Source organism: Chiloscyllium plagiosum, chromosome 11 (assembly GCF_004010195.1).
Source record: "Chiloscyllium plagiosum isolate BGI_BamShark_2017 chromosome 11, ASM401019v2, whole genome shotgun sequence".
NCBI lineage: Eukaryota > Metazoa > Chordata > Chondrichthyes > Orectolobiformes > Hemiscylliidae > Chiloscyllium > Chiloscyllium plagiosum.
This window is the reverse complement of record NC_057720.1, coordinates 24,741,076-24,755,629: the sequence shown is the minus strand read 5'-3', so window position 1 is coordinate 24,755,629 and position 14,554 is coordinate 24,741,076. Positions and strand designations below refer to the sequence as shown.

The 14,554-nt window shown below is 40.0% G+C and overlaps 1 protein-coding gene across 2 annotated transcripts in view; it reads right to left on the bottom strand.

Moving 5' to 3' along the window:
* tie1 (tyrosine kinase with immunoglobulin-like and EGF-like domains 1) overlaps positions 1-14,554 on the bottom strand; it is an 89,599-nt gene that overhangs the window by 55,834 nt on the left and 19,211 nt on the right. Inside the window, exons 2-3 of one of the 2 annotated variants that reach the window (XM_043698905.1) lie at positions 4,089-4,382; positions 1,024-1,134 (exon numbers count right to left, since the gene is read on the bottom strand). In XM_043698905.1, the coding sequence (XP_043554840.1) occupies positions 1,024-1,134; positions 4,089-4,382 (405 nt within the window). Of the gene's footprint in view, positions 1-1,023; positions 1,135-2,045; positions 2,095-4,088; positions 4,383-14,554 lie in introns of those variants that run through there. The other variant, XM_043698906.1, reaches the window with a different exon arrangement.

The following is a 14,554-nucleotide window of genomic DNA, read 5'->3' as shown; positions in this document are numbered from 1 at the left end:
CAGCAACACATTTTCAGCTCTGATCTCCAGCATCTGCAGACCTCACTTTCTCCTCTATATTACTTAAGTGCCCCTGCCCTGAACATCATTTCATCTCCTCAGCGACACCACTGTCTTTCTCAACCTGCACATTAGGTTAAGTTGCACTGAACATCTTTGAAACCCTTTAAGTAGGAATTGCACTATCCAACTATCAAGTGAGGGCTATGTTTTACAACAGACATGGTTCTGAAGGTCCCTGACAGGGTAAGTGTTGAGAAGGTGTCTCTACTGAGTGTAGGAGTCTTAAACTAGGGAGCATAGTTACAGAGTTTAGGGGAGGCAATGGCTTAGTGGTATTATTGCTTTATTGTTAATCCAGAGACCCGGGTAATATCTTGGGAATCTGTGTTCAAATCCAACCAAGGCGGATGATCAAGTTTGAATTCAATAAAAATCTTGAATTAAGAGTCTAACGATGACTGTGAATCCATTGTCGATTATCAGCTGGTTCACTCGTGTCCTTTAGGGAAGGAAACTGCCATCATTATCTGGTCTGGCATCCATGTGACTCCAGATCCACAGCAAAATGGTTGACTCTTAAACTGCCCTCTGGGCAATCAGGGATGGGCAACAAATGTTGGCCTAGTCAGTGATGCCTTCATCCCGTGAAAGAATAAAAAAGAATAAGGAGGCACTCATGTAAAAATGAAATACAAAAGGATTTCTTCTCCCAGAGGATAGTGAATGTGTAAAGAATTCTCTACCCCTGAGAGCTATGGAGCTTACATCACTGAAAGTCAATAAAGAAGTGATCGATTGATTTTTGAACAATTAGGGATTTGAGGGCTATGATGACTTAGCATGAATGAGCAGTTGAGGCCTGGGACAGATCAGCAATAATCTTGTTGAATGTCCAAGCAGGCTTGAACGACCAAACGGCCTACTTCTGCTCCTATTCCTTGTATTCTTATTAATAGCCTCTCTGCAGGGAGGCTGACACACAGCTGAAGGGAAAGTTCAAGAATGGATTGTTTCACTCACCATTACACTTCCACATGACATCTTCATTCACAGCATTCAGTTTCTGGACTACAAGCAGAGCTGTTTCCCCCTTGTTCACTGTTGTTGTGAGCTTGCTTGGGTAGAATTCAGCTGGAATGTCAAAACAAAACCATGTTATGTGTTGAAACAATGTGACTCAGTGGTGGAAAATTTACAATGACAATGATGGAAAAAGAGAATTTATTTTTCCAAGTGATTATTGAGGATGCGGCAGTGTCCAGCAAACACAGACACTGCTAGTGATGCTAGAGGAGGAGTTACCAAATGCAGAAACAACTGGTCATGATGGAGGAGACGGTGATAGAGACAGGTGACGGAGATTTGTGAGTTAATGAACATAAACACCTCGAGTGATGGCTAAACAAGAATGATCAAACAGAGTAGGGTACATGTATGAGCACAGTATTAAGTATGGAAGCTGTATCACTGGACTCATTAATCAAGAGTCAAGAGAGTGGTACTGGAAAAGCACAGCAGGTCAGGCAGCATCCAAGGAGCAGGAAAATCGACGTTTCTTGATGAAGGGCTTTTGCCCGAAACGTTGATTTTCCTGCTCCTCAGATGCTATGCTTTTCCAGCACCACACTCTTGACTCTATCTCCAGCATCTGCAGTATTCACTTTTGCCTCAGTAATTCAGAGGCTTGGATTAATAAAAAAAATGGAAATCCCATCATTAAAGCTGAGGAACGTAAATTCAGTTCTAAAGTAAACCTGGAATAGAAGTCTAGTATCAGTAATTGTAACCATTGTTAAATACAGGATTGTTGAAAAAGAAAAATCTGTTTCAATCATATCCTTCAGGAAAGGAAACCTTCCCTCACCACCAGATGCACAGCTCTGTGGTTAACTCTTAAGTGTCCTTGGGCAAGGACAGAAAAGAATCCCATAAAAAAATGGCAGTGTTAATGACTGAGGAAGAAGAATGAGACAGTGTGGATATTAATCGTGACAGAGAAAGTTAAACACAGATCTGACAACTATTTATAGATGATGATTTACCCAATAAATACCACCACATGGAGATGTTAGCATTGATGGTTGAAAAAGTTACTAAACGTAGAGACATAGGAGTCGTTTTCTCTGGTGTCCCTGTGGAAATTTGGCTGAAAAATACTAATGCAATCCCAGAGAATGCTGGAAAAACTCGGCATCTGGCAGCATCTGTGGAAAGCAATAGATTTAACATTAACTGTTTTGAAGAAGTAACACCAGACTCGAACCATTAACTCCCAGCAGTGCAAATTTACAGCATCCACAGTATTTTGCTTTTCTATAACTTAATAACACATTGGACCCTGAAACGTTAATTGTTTCTCTCTCCAAAGATGCTGCCAGACATGCTGACGTTTTCCAGAACTTTCTGCTTTTATTTCAGATTTACAGTATCCACAGTTTTGGATAGAACTGGATACGTTATAGAATCATAAGAGATAGCTGAGTTATGGAATGCTGTGAAAAATATGATTATTCTCTATATAACTGAGCATCTGAGCACTAGAGGGGGCTCAAGTCACCCAGTTATACAGAAATGGCATGTTGAATTAATAAAAATATGAAGAACCAAATTGTATAACAAACATATTTGGTAAGATTTCAGTTGTCATCCTTAGTATGATATTAAATACTATCCAATTAGCTCAGATTCCAAAAAATCAAAAGACCATAAAAGAGAGGAACAGAATTAGGCCATTCAGCCCATCATGTCTGCTCTGCCATTTGAAATTTTGGCTGATATGATTCTCAACCCCATTCTCCTGCCTTTTCCCTGTAACCTTTGATCCTCTTACTAATCAAGAACCTATCTATCTCTGTCTGAAACACACACAATGACTTGGTCTCCATAGCTTTCTGAGTTTCACAGATTCACCACCCTCTGGCTGAATGAATTGCTCCTCATCTCAGTTCTAAAGGATCATCCCCTTTATTCTGAGGCTGTGCCCTTGGGTCCAAGTTTCTCTACTAGTGGAAACGTCTTCGCCATGTCCATTATATCCAGGCCGCTCAGTGTTCTGAAAATATCAATTAAAACCTCCCCCCCATCATTCTTCTAAACTCCATTGAGTACAGACCCAGAGTCCTTAACCACTCCATCATATGACAAGCCCTTCATCCCCAGGTTCATTATTGCAAACCTTCGCTGGATCGCCCCCAGAATTCCAAGAGCCACAAGGAGGGCTCAGAGAGCACTTTGGGTGCCATGAATGAAGAAGATGGCTGCCATGGGTGAAGAAGATGGCTGCCATGGGGGAAGAACAAGGGTTCCAAGCAGGAAGAAAGGGACAGCACAAGTGGTCTGCATGGACAGTCAAGAAAAAGGAACATTCATAATGAGATGAAAAAGAGGACAGATTAAGAAGAGAGCTACAGGTGTGAGCAGGGAGAAGCAGGTTGCAATGGTGAAGGAAGAGGAGGGAGACCGAAGGTTATGGGGGGGTAATAGATGCAGGCTGCAAAAGACAGTAGTTTTAAACCTATCAATAAAGGAATACTTCACAGCTAAGTAAAGATTAGATTTATTATTTGCCTTGCCCAATACTGAATTCCACTTCCTGCAATGGAATTGCATATCAGACTGTTTGTATCTGAGAATGTGATACCACCCAAAATAAAAATTCCAAACCCACATTAAAAAAGAAAAGAAAGAGAAAACGAATTGACTGGGACATTTAGAATAGTTCTCCTGATCCTCTTTACAATAGTGCTAAGACATCTTTGACATTAGCAGGCAGATGAGGTCTTGATTTGATGTTGCATTCAAAACATGGCACCTCTAACAATACAGCATCCCTTCGATAATGCACCACTGGAATGCCAGCCTTAATTTTCATGTTCAAGCCCTGAATGAGAACTTGGAGACAGAACCTTAGGACTCAGAGGTAAGAGTAATGGCTGACAAGGTGTTTAACTTGAGTTCAACCATGGGTGATGATTTCCCTGACTGAAACTGTTTTAGAACCGCTTATGTGCCAGAAAGCATCAATACCGAATTAAAACTCAGTCAAAGCCACTTTGTTTCTGTCTAGCTGTTGTTCCAAAGATTACCTGCATTGCTGTTGATAATTGTCACAATGTGAGTTTTCTCTGTCTGTCGTCTTCCTTCGCAGTAGTAGATCCCCACCTGTTCCCAATCCTTACTGGAGCCTGTCGCCTGGATGCCATTGTGTCTGCTGGAGTCAGTTTCATAATTGAAATTGTGTTTTTTCACTTGAACTATCGAACTGTCCTTTTCCATTTTAAGTTCAGGTCCATCAGAACGACGCTCACCGGACACGCAGGAAAGAGGAAATACGTTCGAAGAATTGAGGTCCGTGATTAGGTAGAGGTCCAAAATTGCTCCTGTATGAAAAAATACATAGAAAGCATTGAAGATTCAAAATGTGAAAATTTGCAATGAAAGTCACATGACTTTCAGGCCTTCCTCATAAAGGTTACGTTTTTAAACTACACATTCCCTATTCTGAATATTGTAAGAAATTTTGCTTACTAGAAACTCACTGTAAACCAATTATAACAATTCATTTCAGATGGGATTACGGTCTTGTATTCTATAAAATGTATAGGTTATAATCCTTTAAACTCTTGGAAGATATGGAAATTAAAGCAATTGTGTTTGCATTGATTTCACAAATTTAGTATTTTCCCTCAATTTCAACAGAAAATACTCTTCTTTAATCCAAAAACACTGGGATGTTTCATTTTTGAAGGGGAAGTTTAGATATTTAAATTATTCAACCTGATGGAATGCCTAATTTATCATAATTACAAATGCATGAATGGTTTAGTGAGTAGCAAGTTATCTGTAAATTGAAATTTTAAAAATGTACCAAAGATTTTAATTGTGCATTTTCATTACACCAATAACTTTTGCATTTTTGTTAACTTTTTTAAAGCCTGGGAACATGCCACATGCTTCACAAACAGAATTTGACACACAGCCACATAGAGAGGTGTTAGGGCAGCCAATCAAAAGCTTGGCTAAAGAGTTAAGTTTTAAGAAGCTATATATATATAGTGGTAGAGAAGTGTAGTGGTTCAGGAAAAGCTTTCCAAAGGTTATGGTTGAAGATACTAATGCTGCAATTATAAGCATATAGATAATCAAATGCAAGTGTTGTAAGATGCCATTTAAAACTCTACTGCTTTTGCAGTCCTAATGCACACCAAATCCTGTTCCCCCATACCAATCTGAAGCCCATCTAACCTACACTATTCCGTGTACGTCCATATGCTTGTCCAATGACGACTTAAATGTACTTTTCGATAATGGAGACTTGGGACTGCCACCTAGCCATTGTCGAAAAGAACCAAGACAAGACAATTTCAATCAACCTGCAAAGCCAAAAATCTCAAAAAAAGGCTGTTCAATGACCAATCTCAAGAACATCCACTGTAACAACTGCAACAAATAACTCAGGGACCGATCCACACTTTTTAACTTGTACTTTTTTGTCACTTCCTGTTGCTAATTCACGTGTATACATGTTGCATTATTATTTCATCTCATGGTTAGCTGCTAATAAACTCAGCTAATAAACTCAGTCTTTCATTCAGAGTGATCAGGATGAAGGGCTTATGCCTGAAATGTCGATTCTCCTGCTCCTCAGATGTTACCTGACCTGCTTGCTTTTCCAGCACCACACTCTCAACCCTGATCTTCAGCATCTGCAGTCCTCACTTTCTACTCAGTCTTTCATTAACTCAAGAAATCCAATTCAATTGGCTGCTTTTACAATCTAAATTCCTTTGGTCTGGATGAAAAGTATCCACTATGAAGGGGATTATTTTTAAAGTAATCTTGTTGTGACAAATGGAGGATGGGTTAGGGAGGGGGGAGCCATGCCCAGGGACTGCCATAATGCTGGCAAGGCTGACAGTTATCATTTATGGGGTAAAAACAATGACTGCAGATGCTGGAAACCAGATTCTGGATCAGTGGTGCTGGAAGAGCACAGCAATTCAGGCAGCATCCGATGAGCAGCAAAATCGACGTTTCGGGCAAAAGCCCTTCATCAGGAATCCCTAACTGCCCTTGAGATAATGATGAATGACCATATTCCTATAGTGGGGGTATAGTCAATTATAGGATTTAAATAAATAGTTGAAGATAGAAAGATACTAAAGGTTTTCAAGGAAAATGAAGGAATTATCACTTGAATAGATAGTACTAAAATGGAACTGGCACTGATTCAAGCAGAATGGGTCAAATAGCCTCCTTCCATCTTGAAATATCAAAAATACTTTTGTAGGTCCATAACTATTGCCTGTCAAGATTGGTATTTAATTTTTACAATAGTTGCTCAGGTTATTAATCCAGTAAAACTATGCTCATTAGCTTGGCTTAACACTGCAGCACAAATGGCTGGTCTCCCTGCTAAAGGAAGGATGTTATGAAACATGCAAGGGTTCAGAAAATATTTACAAGGATGTTGTCAGGGTTGGAGCATTAGAGCTACAGGGAGAGGCTGAATAGGCTGGGGCTCTTTTCCCTGGAGTGTTGAAGGTTGAGGGGTGATCTTATAGAGGTTTATAAAATCATGAGGAGCATGGATAGGGTAAATAGACAGTGTCTTTTCCCTGGGGTGGGGCAGTCCAAAGCTAGAAGGCATAGGTTTAAGTGAGAGGGGAAAGATATAAAAGGCATTGAAGGGGCAACTTTCTCATGCAGAGGGTGATGTGTGGTTGGAATGAGCTGCCAGAGGAAGTGGTGACAGCTGGTAAAATTACAACATTTAAAAGGCAGCATGAGACCAGATTAATTTAGAATATCTGGTTGGCATGGACGAACTGGACCGAAGGGCCTGCTTCCATGCTGTACAGCTCTATAACTCTAACTGATAGATAGCTGAAGGTCACAACAGGAGGTGACGCATTGGCAGTGGTGTAGTGGTAATGTCACTGAGCCGTAATCCAAAATTCCACACTCAAATCTTCTGGGGATATGAGTTCAAATCAGACCAGGGTAGATAGTGAAATTTAAATTGAATAAAAATCTAGAATATAACGTTGGTCATGTTACAACTGTTGGTTGTTATGTAAAAACAGAAATCTGCTGTCCTTGCCTGGTCAGCCCAATGTGTGACTGCAGATAATGTGGTTGATTTTTAACTACCCTCTGAAATGGTCTAGGCTGCCACTCTGTCTCAGGACAGTTAAGGATTGGCAATAAATACTAGCTTAGCTAGTGATGTCCACATTCTATTAAATGAAAAAGGTACAATGATCAAAGTAAGTGTAAAACACTTTGAAGAGGACACGGTAACGTAACTCTCCCAAGAGAAATATCACAGCTCATTGTCCTTAGACTCTAACATGAGAAAGTTTCCCCATTATTTCTGCAAGTAATCACATTCTGAATTGCTATCTTTACAGACCTCTTGCTCAATGTTCTAACAGGCTGAAATGTCTTTCCTATCATATCTAGCTATTCCCATTTTCTCATTCCTCCATGTTCTTCCTCATTTGCAACATTATAGGGGTTACTATTGACAGCAAGAGCTTTGCTAGGTTGTTGTAATCGAGAGGGCTTGACTTTTGGTATCGTATACCTTCGAGCTGATATTTAGAAAATGGAATAGCATGTTCCAGAACAAAAAGAGGACTGACACATTTCATAAGGGGGTGATGCAGCTGTTTTCTCATTTCCTGCACCGTCATAGTTCTGAAACGATGTCTAGTTCATTTCCTCAGTCTGTTTGATTGATAATAGCACCTCATCAGAATTTTTATGTGTGTGAGACAGATCCATATGATGTATCACTGAGTAGAATAGTATATGAAATCAGGATTTGAACAGGAACTACAGATAAATCACCAGAACCTGTTTTTAAATATTCTACTATAACCTCAGTAAAACCTGAAACACTTTTTTCTCCAAGGCAAGTTAACAGAAAGCGATTCTGTTTGTAAATGTTCTTGAGACAGGAGCAGCTGCAATTGTAATATTACTGAGAGACACATAACTCTGATGTAGCGAGGATGCTGTAGACACAATTCCCATTGATATTCCAGCTGATTTTCAATCTGCTATGGTGTTATTCTGGGGTATGAAGACCAGGTTAAACATGTGGTTAGAAAGTGAAGAGATAATGACTCTGCTTTTCGTCATTTATATAAATGTTCTGGAAGTGGATATAGGAAGTTTGCAGATGACACCAAAACATGAGGAAGGTTGTCTCATATTACAATGGAATCTTGATCAGGTGGGCTAATGCTGAGGCATCGCAGATGGAGTTTAATTTAGATAAATGTGAGGTGTTGCATTTTGGTAAGGTAAACCAGGTGTGTTTCCGAACAAAGAGACCTAGGGGTGCAGGTGCATAGTTCCTTGAAAGTGGTGTCACAGGTAAATGGGTTGGTGAAGAAGGCATTTGGCATGCCTGACTTCATTGAGTCTAGAAGTTGGGATGTTATGTTGTAGCTGCACTTGACATTGATGAGGCCACTTTTGGAATGTTGCATACAATTCTGGTTGGCCTTCTAGAGGAAGGATATTGTTAAACTTGAGAGGGTGCAGAAAAGATAACAAGGATGTTGCTGGGACTGGAGGTTTTGAATTATAGGGAGATGCTGAATAGGCAGGGTTTTTTTTCCATGGAGCATTGGAAACTGAGGGTGACCTTTATAAGAGGTTTATAAAATCATGAGGGACATGGATAAGGTGAATAGCCAAGGCCCTTTCCAAGGATGGGGGAGCCCAAAAGTAGAGGGCATAGATTTACGATGAGAGAGGAAAAACTTAAAATGGACCTAAGGGGCAACTTTTCCATGCAGAGAGTGGTCCGTGTATGGAATGAACTGCCAGAGGAAGTGGTGGAGGCTGGTACAATTACAATTAAAAGGCATCTGGATGAGTATGTGAAAAGAAAGGATTAGAGGGATCTGGGCCAAATCCTAGCAAATGGGACTAAGTCAGATTGGGATAGCTGGTTGGCGCAGATAAATTGGACTTAAGGGTCTATCTCTCTATGACTCATACATTTGAAACGGGGAAGGAGGAATAGTAAAGGACTAGAAGTAGAAAATGACAGAGAGTGTGGAGAAAAAGAGCAAGCAAAGAGGAGGGAAGGAGATGGAAGGTGAGTTGGTGCAAATGAAGGATGGGAAAGGGTGCGGGGTGGTATTTGCCAGTTCATAAAGTAAAGCATTGAACATTAGCATGATGGGGTAAGTGTGAGAGGTGCGAAGGTGAGGGCTGCTCATAAACAGATCCGTCCCTGATTTAGCTAAGTGATTCATAACTGAAGCCATAAGATTCAAATCAGCCAATAATGCAAGCATACATTTGAAACGGGGAAGGAGGAATAGTAAAGGACTAGAAGTAGAAAATGACAGAGAGTGTGGAGAAAAAGAGCAAGCAAAGAAGAGGGAAGTAGATGGAAGGTGAGTTGGTGCAAATGAAGGATGGGAAAGGGTGCGGGGTGGTGTTTGCCAGTTCATAAAGTAAAGCATTGAACATTAGCATGATGGGGTAAGTGTGAGAGGTGCGAAGGTGAGGGCTGCTCATAAACAGATCCATCCCTGATTTAGCTAAGTGATTCATAACTGAAGCCATAAGATTCAAATCAGCCAATAATGCAAGTTTCTGAACAGGCCTTTAGGCACTGGTGTTCATTTAATCTTCTCTCTTACATTAGACAGCTGTGAAAGAGCTGCAACCAAAAGCTGATTCTGCGTTTACCCAGCTCCTTTTTTTTGTTTATTTAACCTATTTTTCTAATCAACCTGTTCAGAGATGTTATTATACAACTGTGGAACAGGTGGAACTTAAACCCAGACCTCCTGCTCCTGGGGTAGGGACACTCCCACTCCACCACAAGAGAGCTACATTCCAGCTCCTCTAAAGAGGGCAGTGGTCAATGTTTGCAGCTGCCTTTGGGATGAATATCCTTTTTCTACTTCTAATAACAGAGTTGGAAAAGGAAGAGCTTTGTTGATGATCATTTGACAATTAACTTGATTTATTGTTTTCCCAACATCCATCTCAAGCCTCAGAAAGCAACACACACACACACCAGTTCTATGTCTAGGAAGTTATACCAGTTCTATGTCTAGGGAGTTGTGTGAAGAATATTCCTGAAGTTCCTAGCTGAAATTTGCTTCATATATCAATTAGTCAATTATGAAAATAAACATACATTGTCAAATTCTTACTGAGTTTAACTTTGTTGGGATGTAATGACCCTTAGGTCATTAAAGAGACTGCTGAACACACAGATCCAGACGGACATATATCCTGTCCCATTGTGTAAAATTTCATCCTTCTCCAAAGCTGTTATCACAGTGTCAACATGCTTGAAATATAAGATCTGCATTCTTAAATCAATTCTGCCAACATAACTGTTTTGTTTGTGTTCTATATTAAATCAATTTAAACACATATCTACATTTATACAGGGCTGTGGTGAAAACATGACCTTAGTGCATCTGTTTCCAACCCCACTTGCAATTAATCAAGCTTCTCCTCACCAGATCAGTTCTACTTGTTAGGATCAAGTGAGAAAGGATAAACCAGTTCCTCTGTTTTCAACCTCCTCATTTGGTAATGAAAAAGATTTAAGATCTTTTAAGCACAAAACTTCCCTTTATCAATTAAAATGTAGTTTTTTTTCCGTGAGTCAATCACAGAATATTCTTGTGTGAAAGAAAAATCAATTTTATTACCTGTCGATCTCATAGAAAATAATAAAGATGGAATGTCAAACACAGGGCCTTTGTACATTGGACCTTCATACATAAACACACATCAGTACAAAGTTATAAAAGTTAAATAGATAATTTCCAGTACAAAGGAAGATAAGTTTTTTTTATTTATTCGTGAGATGTGAGCATTGCTGATTGGGCCAACTGAATTGCCCATTCCTAGTTCCTCTTGAGAAGATAGTGGTGAGATGCCACTGCAGTCCATTTGTGTACCCACAATGCCATCAGGGAGGTAAATCCAGGATTTTCACCCAAGGACAGTGAATGAACAGTGATATATTTCCAATTCAGAATGGTGAATGGCTTGGAGGGAAACTTCCAAGTAGTGTTGTTTCCAGGTATCTGTGGCCATGTATCTATAGTCACAGTTTAGAGTCCCTTGTGTGTTCATGTTTTAACCATGACCACAGCTGATTCATTGAACTCTTGGACCTCAGCGGTGTTGAGTAACTAAAGCTATCCTTCCAAGTTCTTGGTCCTCTGATTCTTCTTTACAATTAATGTTAAGCTAGGCACTTTGCTTCTTCAGACTGACTGCCTTCTCAGTTGTTGTTCAGTTTTGTATTCTTGATTTCATCCCTTCCTGGTCTGCCAAAGCACTACTAGAAACACAAGTTGACTGTATAAGCTATGCCTGTTGAGGTCATTGTGTCCGGGTTGATAATTCCAGTTGATGTTTCATCACGAAAGGTTCTCAGAATGGTGTAAACCAAATAAGGAATTGGAATCTTTTCACACCTCCCATTTATTCTGATTTGACTGGTTTCTTTGTTCATGGGTCTTCAATCTAATCCATGTAAGTTCCATGAAATTTGGCCAATCTGTTTGGATCAGGAAATCTCTGTGGCCATTTGAAGTCAGTATTTTGGTTCCTTTTTAAAACTATTTCAATCCATGTAAGTCCAGGTATTAAACTGACTCATGGAACCACAAAGATCAATAGTCTGTACTATATTTAGTCATGACACATTAAAATAGTCTACCTTTTCACCTTCTCACTACCCTACTGGCTTCCCAATGTCACTTCATTCTCAAAACTAATCTTAACCCACCCTTTTGCATTATCTGCTCAATGCTGAATTCTACCATTCTACTTTGCTCTGCAGTCACTTGTTTCACCTTCAACCCATTATTGTCCATCTATTATCCTTGCCCCAACCCAAGTAAAAGTCATCACTATCAAAGATGCTCCCTTTCTCCTGCTTCCCTTCATTTCCTTCAAATACACACTTTCATACCTTCTTAATTATATTCTGTCTCTTCCTCCCACCACCCTTCTCTTTTTCTCACTCTTTGAGACAGACCTTGTCTGAAATGGGCAACGGAGATTCAAAACTTTGAATGTAAGTGAAAACAGGAAGAGATATAACGTGAATTCTGAGCTCCCTGCTACAAGAAAAGAAGTTGTGACATTTGAAAGGGTTCAGAAAAGATTTACAAGGATGTTGCCAGGATTGGCAGGTTTGAGCTATAGGAAGAGGCTGAAACGGCTTGGACTATCTTCCCTGAAGTGTCGGAGGCTGAGGGGTGAGTTTATAGAGGTTTAGAAAATCATGAGGAGCATGGATGGGGTGAATGGCAAGATGTAAAAGAGACCCGAGGGGCAACATTTTCACATACAGGGTGGTGTGTATATAGAATGAGTTACAACATTTAAAATGCATCTGATGGGTATATGAACAGGAAGGGTTTAGAGGAATGTGGGTCAAGTGCTGGCAAATGGGACTAGATTAATTAAGGATATCTGGTCAGCATGGATGAGTTGGACCGAAGGGTCTGTTTCCATGCGCAGTACATCTGTATGGCTCTATGACTCTATGATATGCCAATTCACTTTCATCCACTTATATAAAGTTAAGCTCTACCACATTGTCTCATAGATATGGCACTGGAAGAAAATCTAAACCATCAACAAAGTACAACTGCATATTAAAACCAATTAAATATCCAACTGTTTTCTTGAATTCTCTCAATACATTTTCTGGGGTAAATAGAGTAGAAAACAAAAGTTACAGAAGGTTTATATTTTAAATTCAAACATTTCTCTCATTCTCTCCCTGACAGAAATATATGCCCCCTTTCAAAACAAAGTCAATAAAAACATTTCCTTCAATCAAGTCTTTAAAGAATTGTGAAAAACAATTTTTAAAAAATGAAAATGCCAAAGACAAACAGTGCAAAGACACTGAAACATCCTGAGGATACCTTTAAGTCAATGTCTTCAGTTCACCTACTGTCAGCAGAAATAGCTTCTCTATCAGCGCAATTTATCAAATTTTCTTTTTGTCTTGGAAAGTCACTATTGAATGGCACATGTGTACATTCAGGGGTCATTTTCAGATGGCAGCCAATGAATCGTGGAGTTCCACAACTTGAGACCACAACTATTCACGTTATACATTAACGATCTGGATGAAGGAATTGAGGGCATTGTTGCTAAATTTACAGATGACATAAAGATAGGTGGTGGGTCAGGTAGTTTTGAGGAAGTAGGGAGACTGCAGAAGGACTTGGACATGCTAGGAGAGTAGGCAAAGAAGTGGTAGATGGAATACAATGTGGGAAACTGTGTGGTTATGCACTTTGGTGGGAAGAAAAGAGGCATAGAGTATTTCCTAAACACTCATTCAGGATCCTCTTAAGGTTAACATGTAGGTTCAGTTGGCAGTTAGGAAGGCAAATGCAATGTTAGCATTAATTGCAAGAAACCTAGAATGTAAGAGCAAAGATGTACTGCTAAGGCTGTTTAAGGCTCTGGTCTTACCATATTGGGAATACTGTGAGCGGGTTTGGGCCCATATCAAAGGAATGATGTACTGGCATTGAAGATTTACAAGGATGATCCCAGGAATGAAGTGTTTGTCATATGTGGAGCAGTTGAGCACTCTTGGTCTGTAGTCAATGAAGTTTAGAAAGACGATGGAGAATCTGATTGAAACTCATAGAACACTGAAAGGCCTGGATAGAGAGAATGTGGTGAAGATGTTTTCTCAACACTAATACCCCACAAGGCTGCATACTCGCTCTCCCCCCCCGCCCACTGTTATCTTTATATGATCACAACTGTATGGCCAAATTCGGCCCCAACTCCATTTACAAGTTTGCTGGCGACACCACCTTTGTAGGTTGGATCTCAAACAATGACGAGACAGATTACAGGAAAGCGATTGAGTGTTTATCGGTATGATGTAAAGACAACAATCTCTCCATGAATGTTAGCAAGATGAAGGAGCTGGTCATTGACTTCAAGAAGCAAAGTGGAGGGCACACCCTTGTCTGCATCTTTGGTGCTGAGGTGGAGATGGTCGAGAGCATTAAGTTCCTGGGAGTGATGACCGCCAGCAATTTGTCCTGGTCCACTCAACACTGCAGTCAAAAAATCACAACAATGCCTCTTCTTCCTCAGGAGGCTAAGGAAATTCATCCACAAAGACTCTTTGCAACTGTTAGACTCGAAACGTCAGCTCTTTTCTCTCCTTACAGATACTGCCAGGCTTGCTGAGATTTTCCAACATTTTTTCTTTTTTGGTTTCAGATTCCAGCATCCGCAGTAATTTGTTTTTATTATATGGTATAGCAACTGATCTGCCTAAGACTGCAAGAAACTACAGAGTTTTGAGCATAGCCAAGTCCATCACGCAAACCAACCTTCCATCCATTGACTGCACCTACACCATCCACTGCCTCGGGAAAGCAACTAACATAATCAAAGACCCCTCCCTGCCCTGTTATACTCTCTTCCACATGTTTCCATTGGATAGAATTTATGGAAGTTTGAATACACATACAAACAGATTCAAGAACAGTTT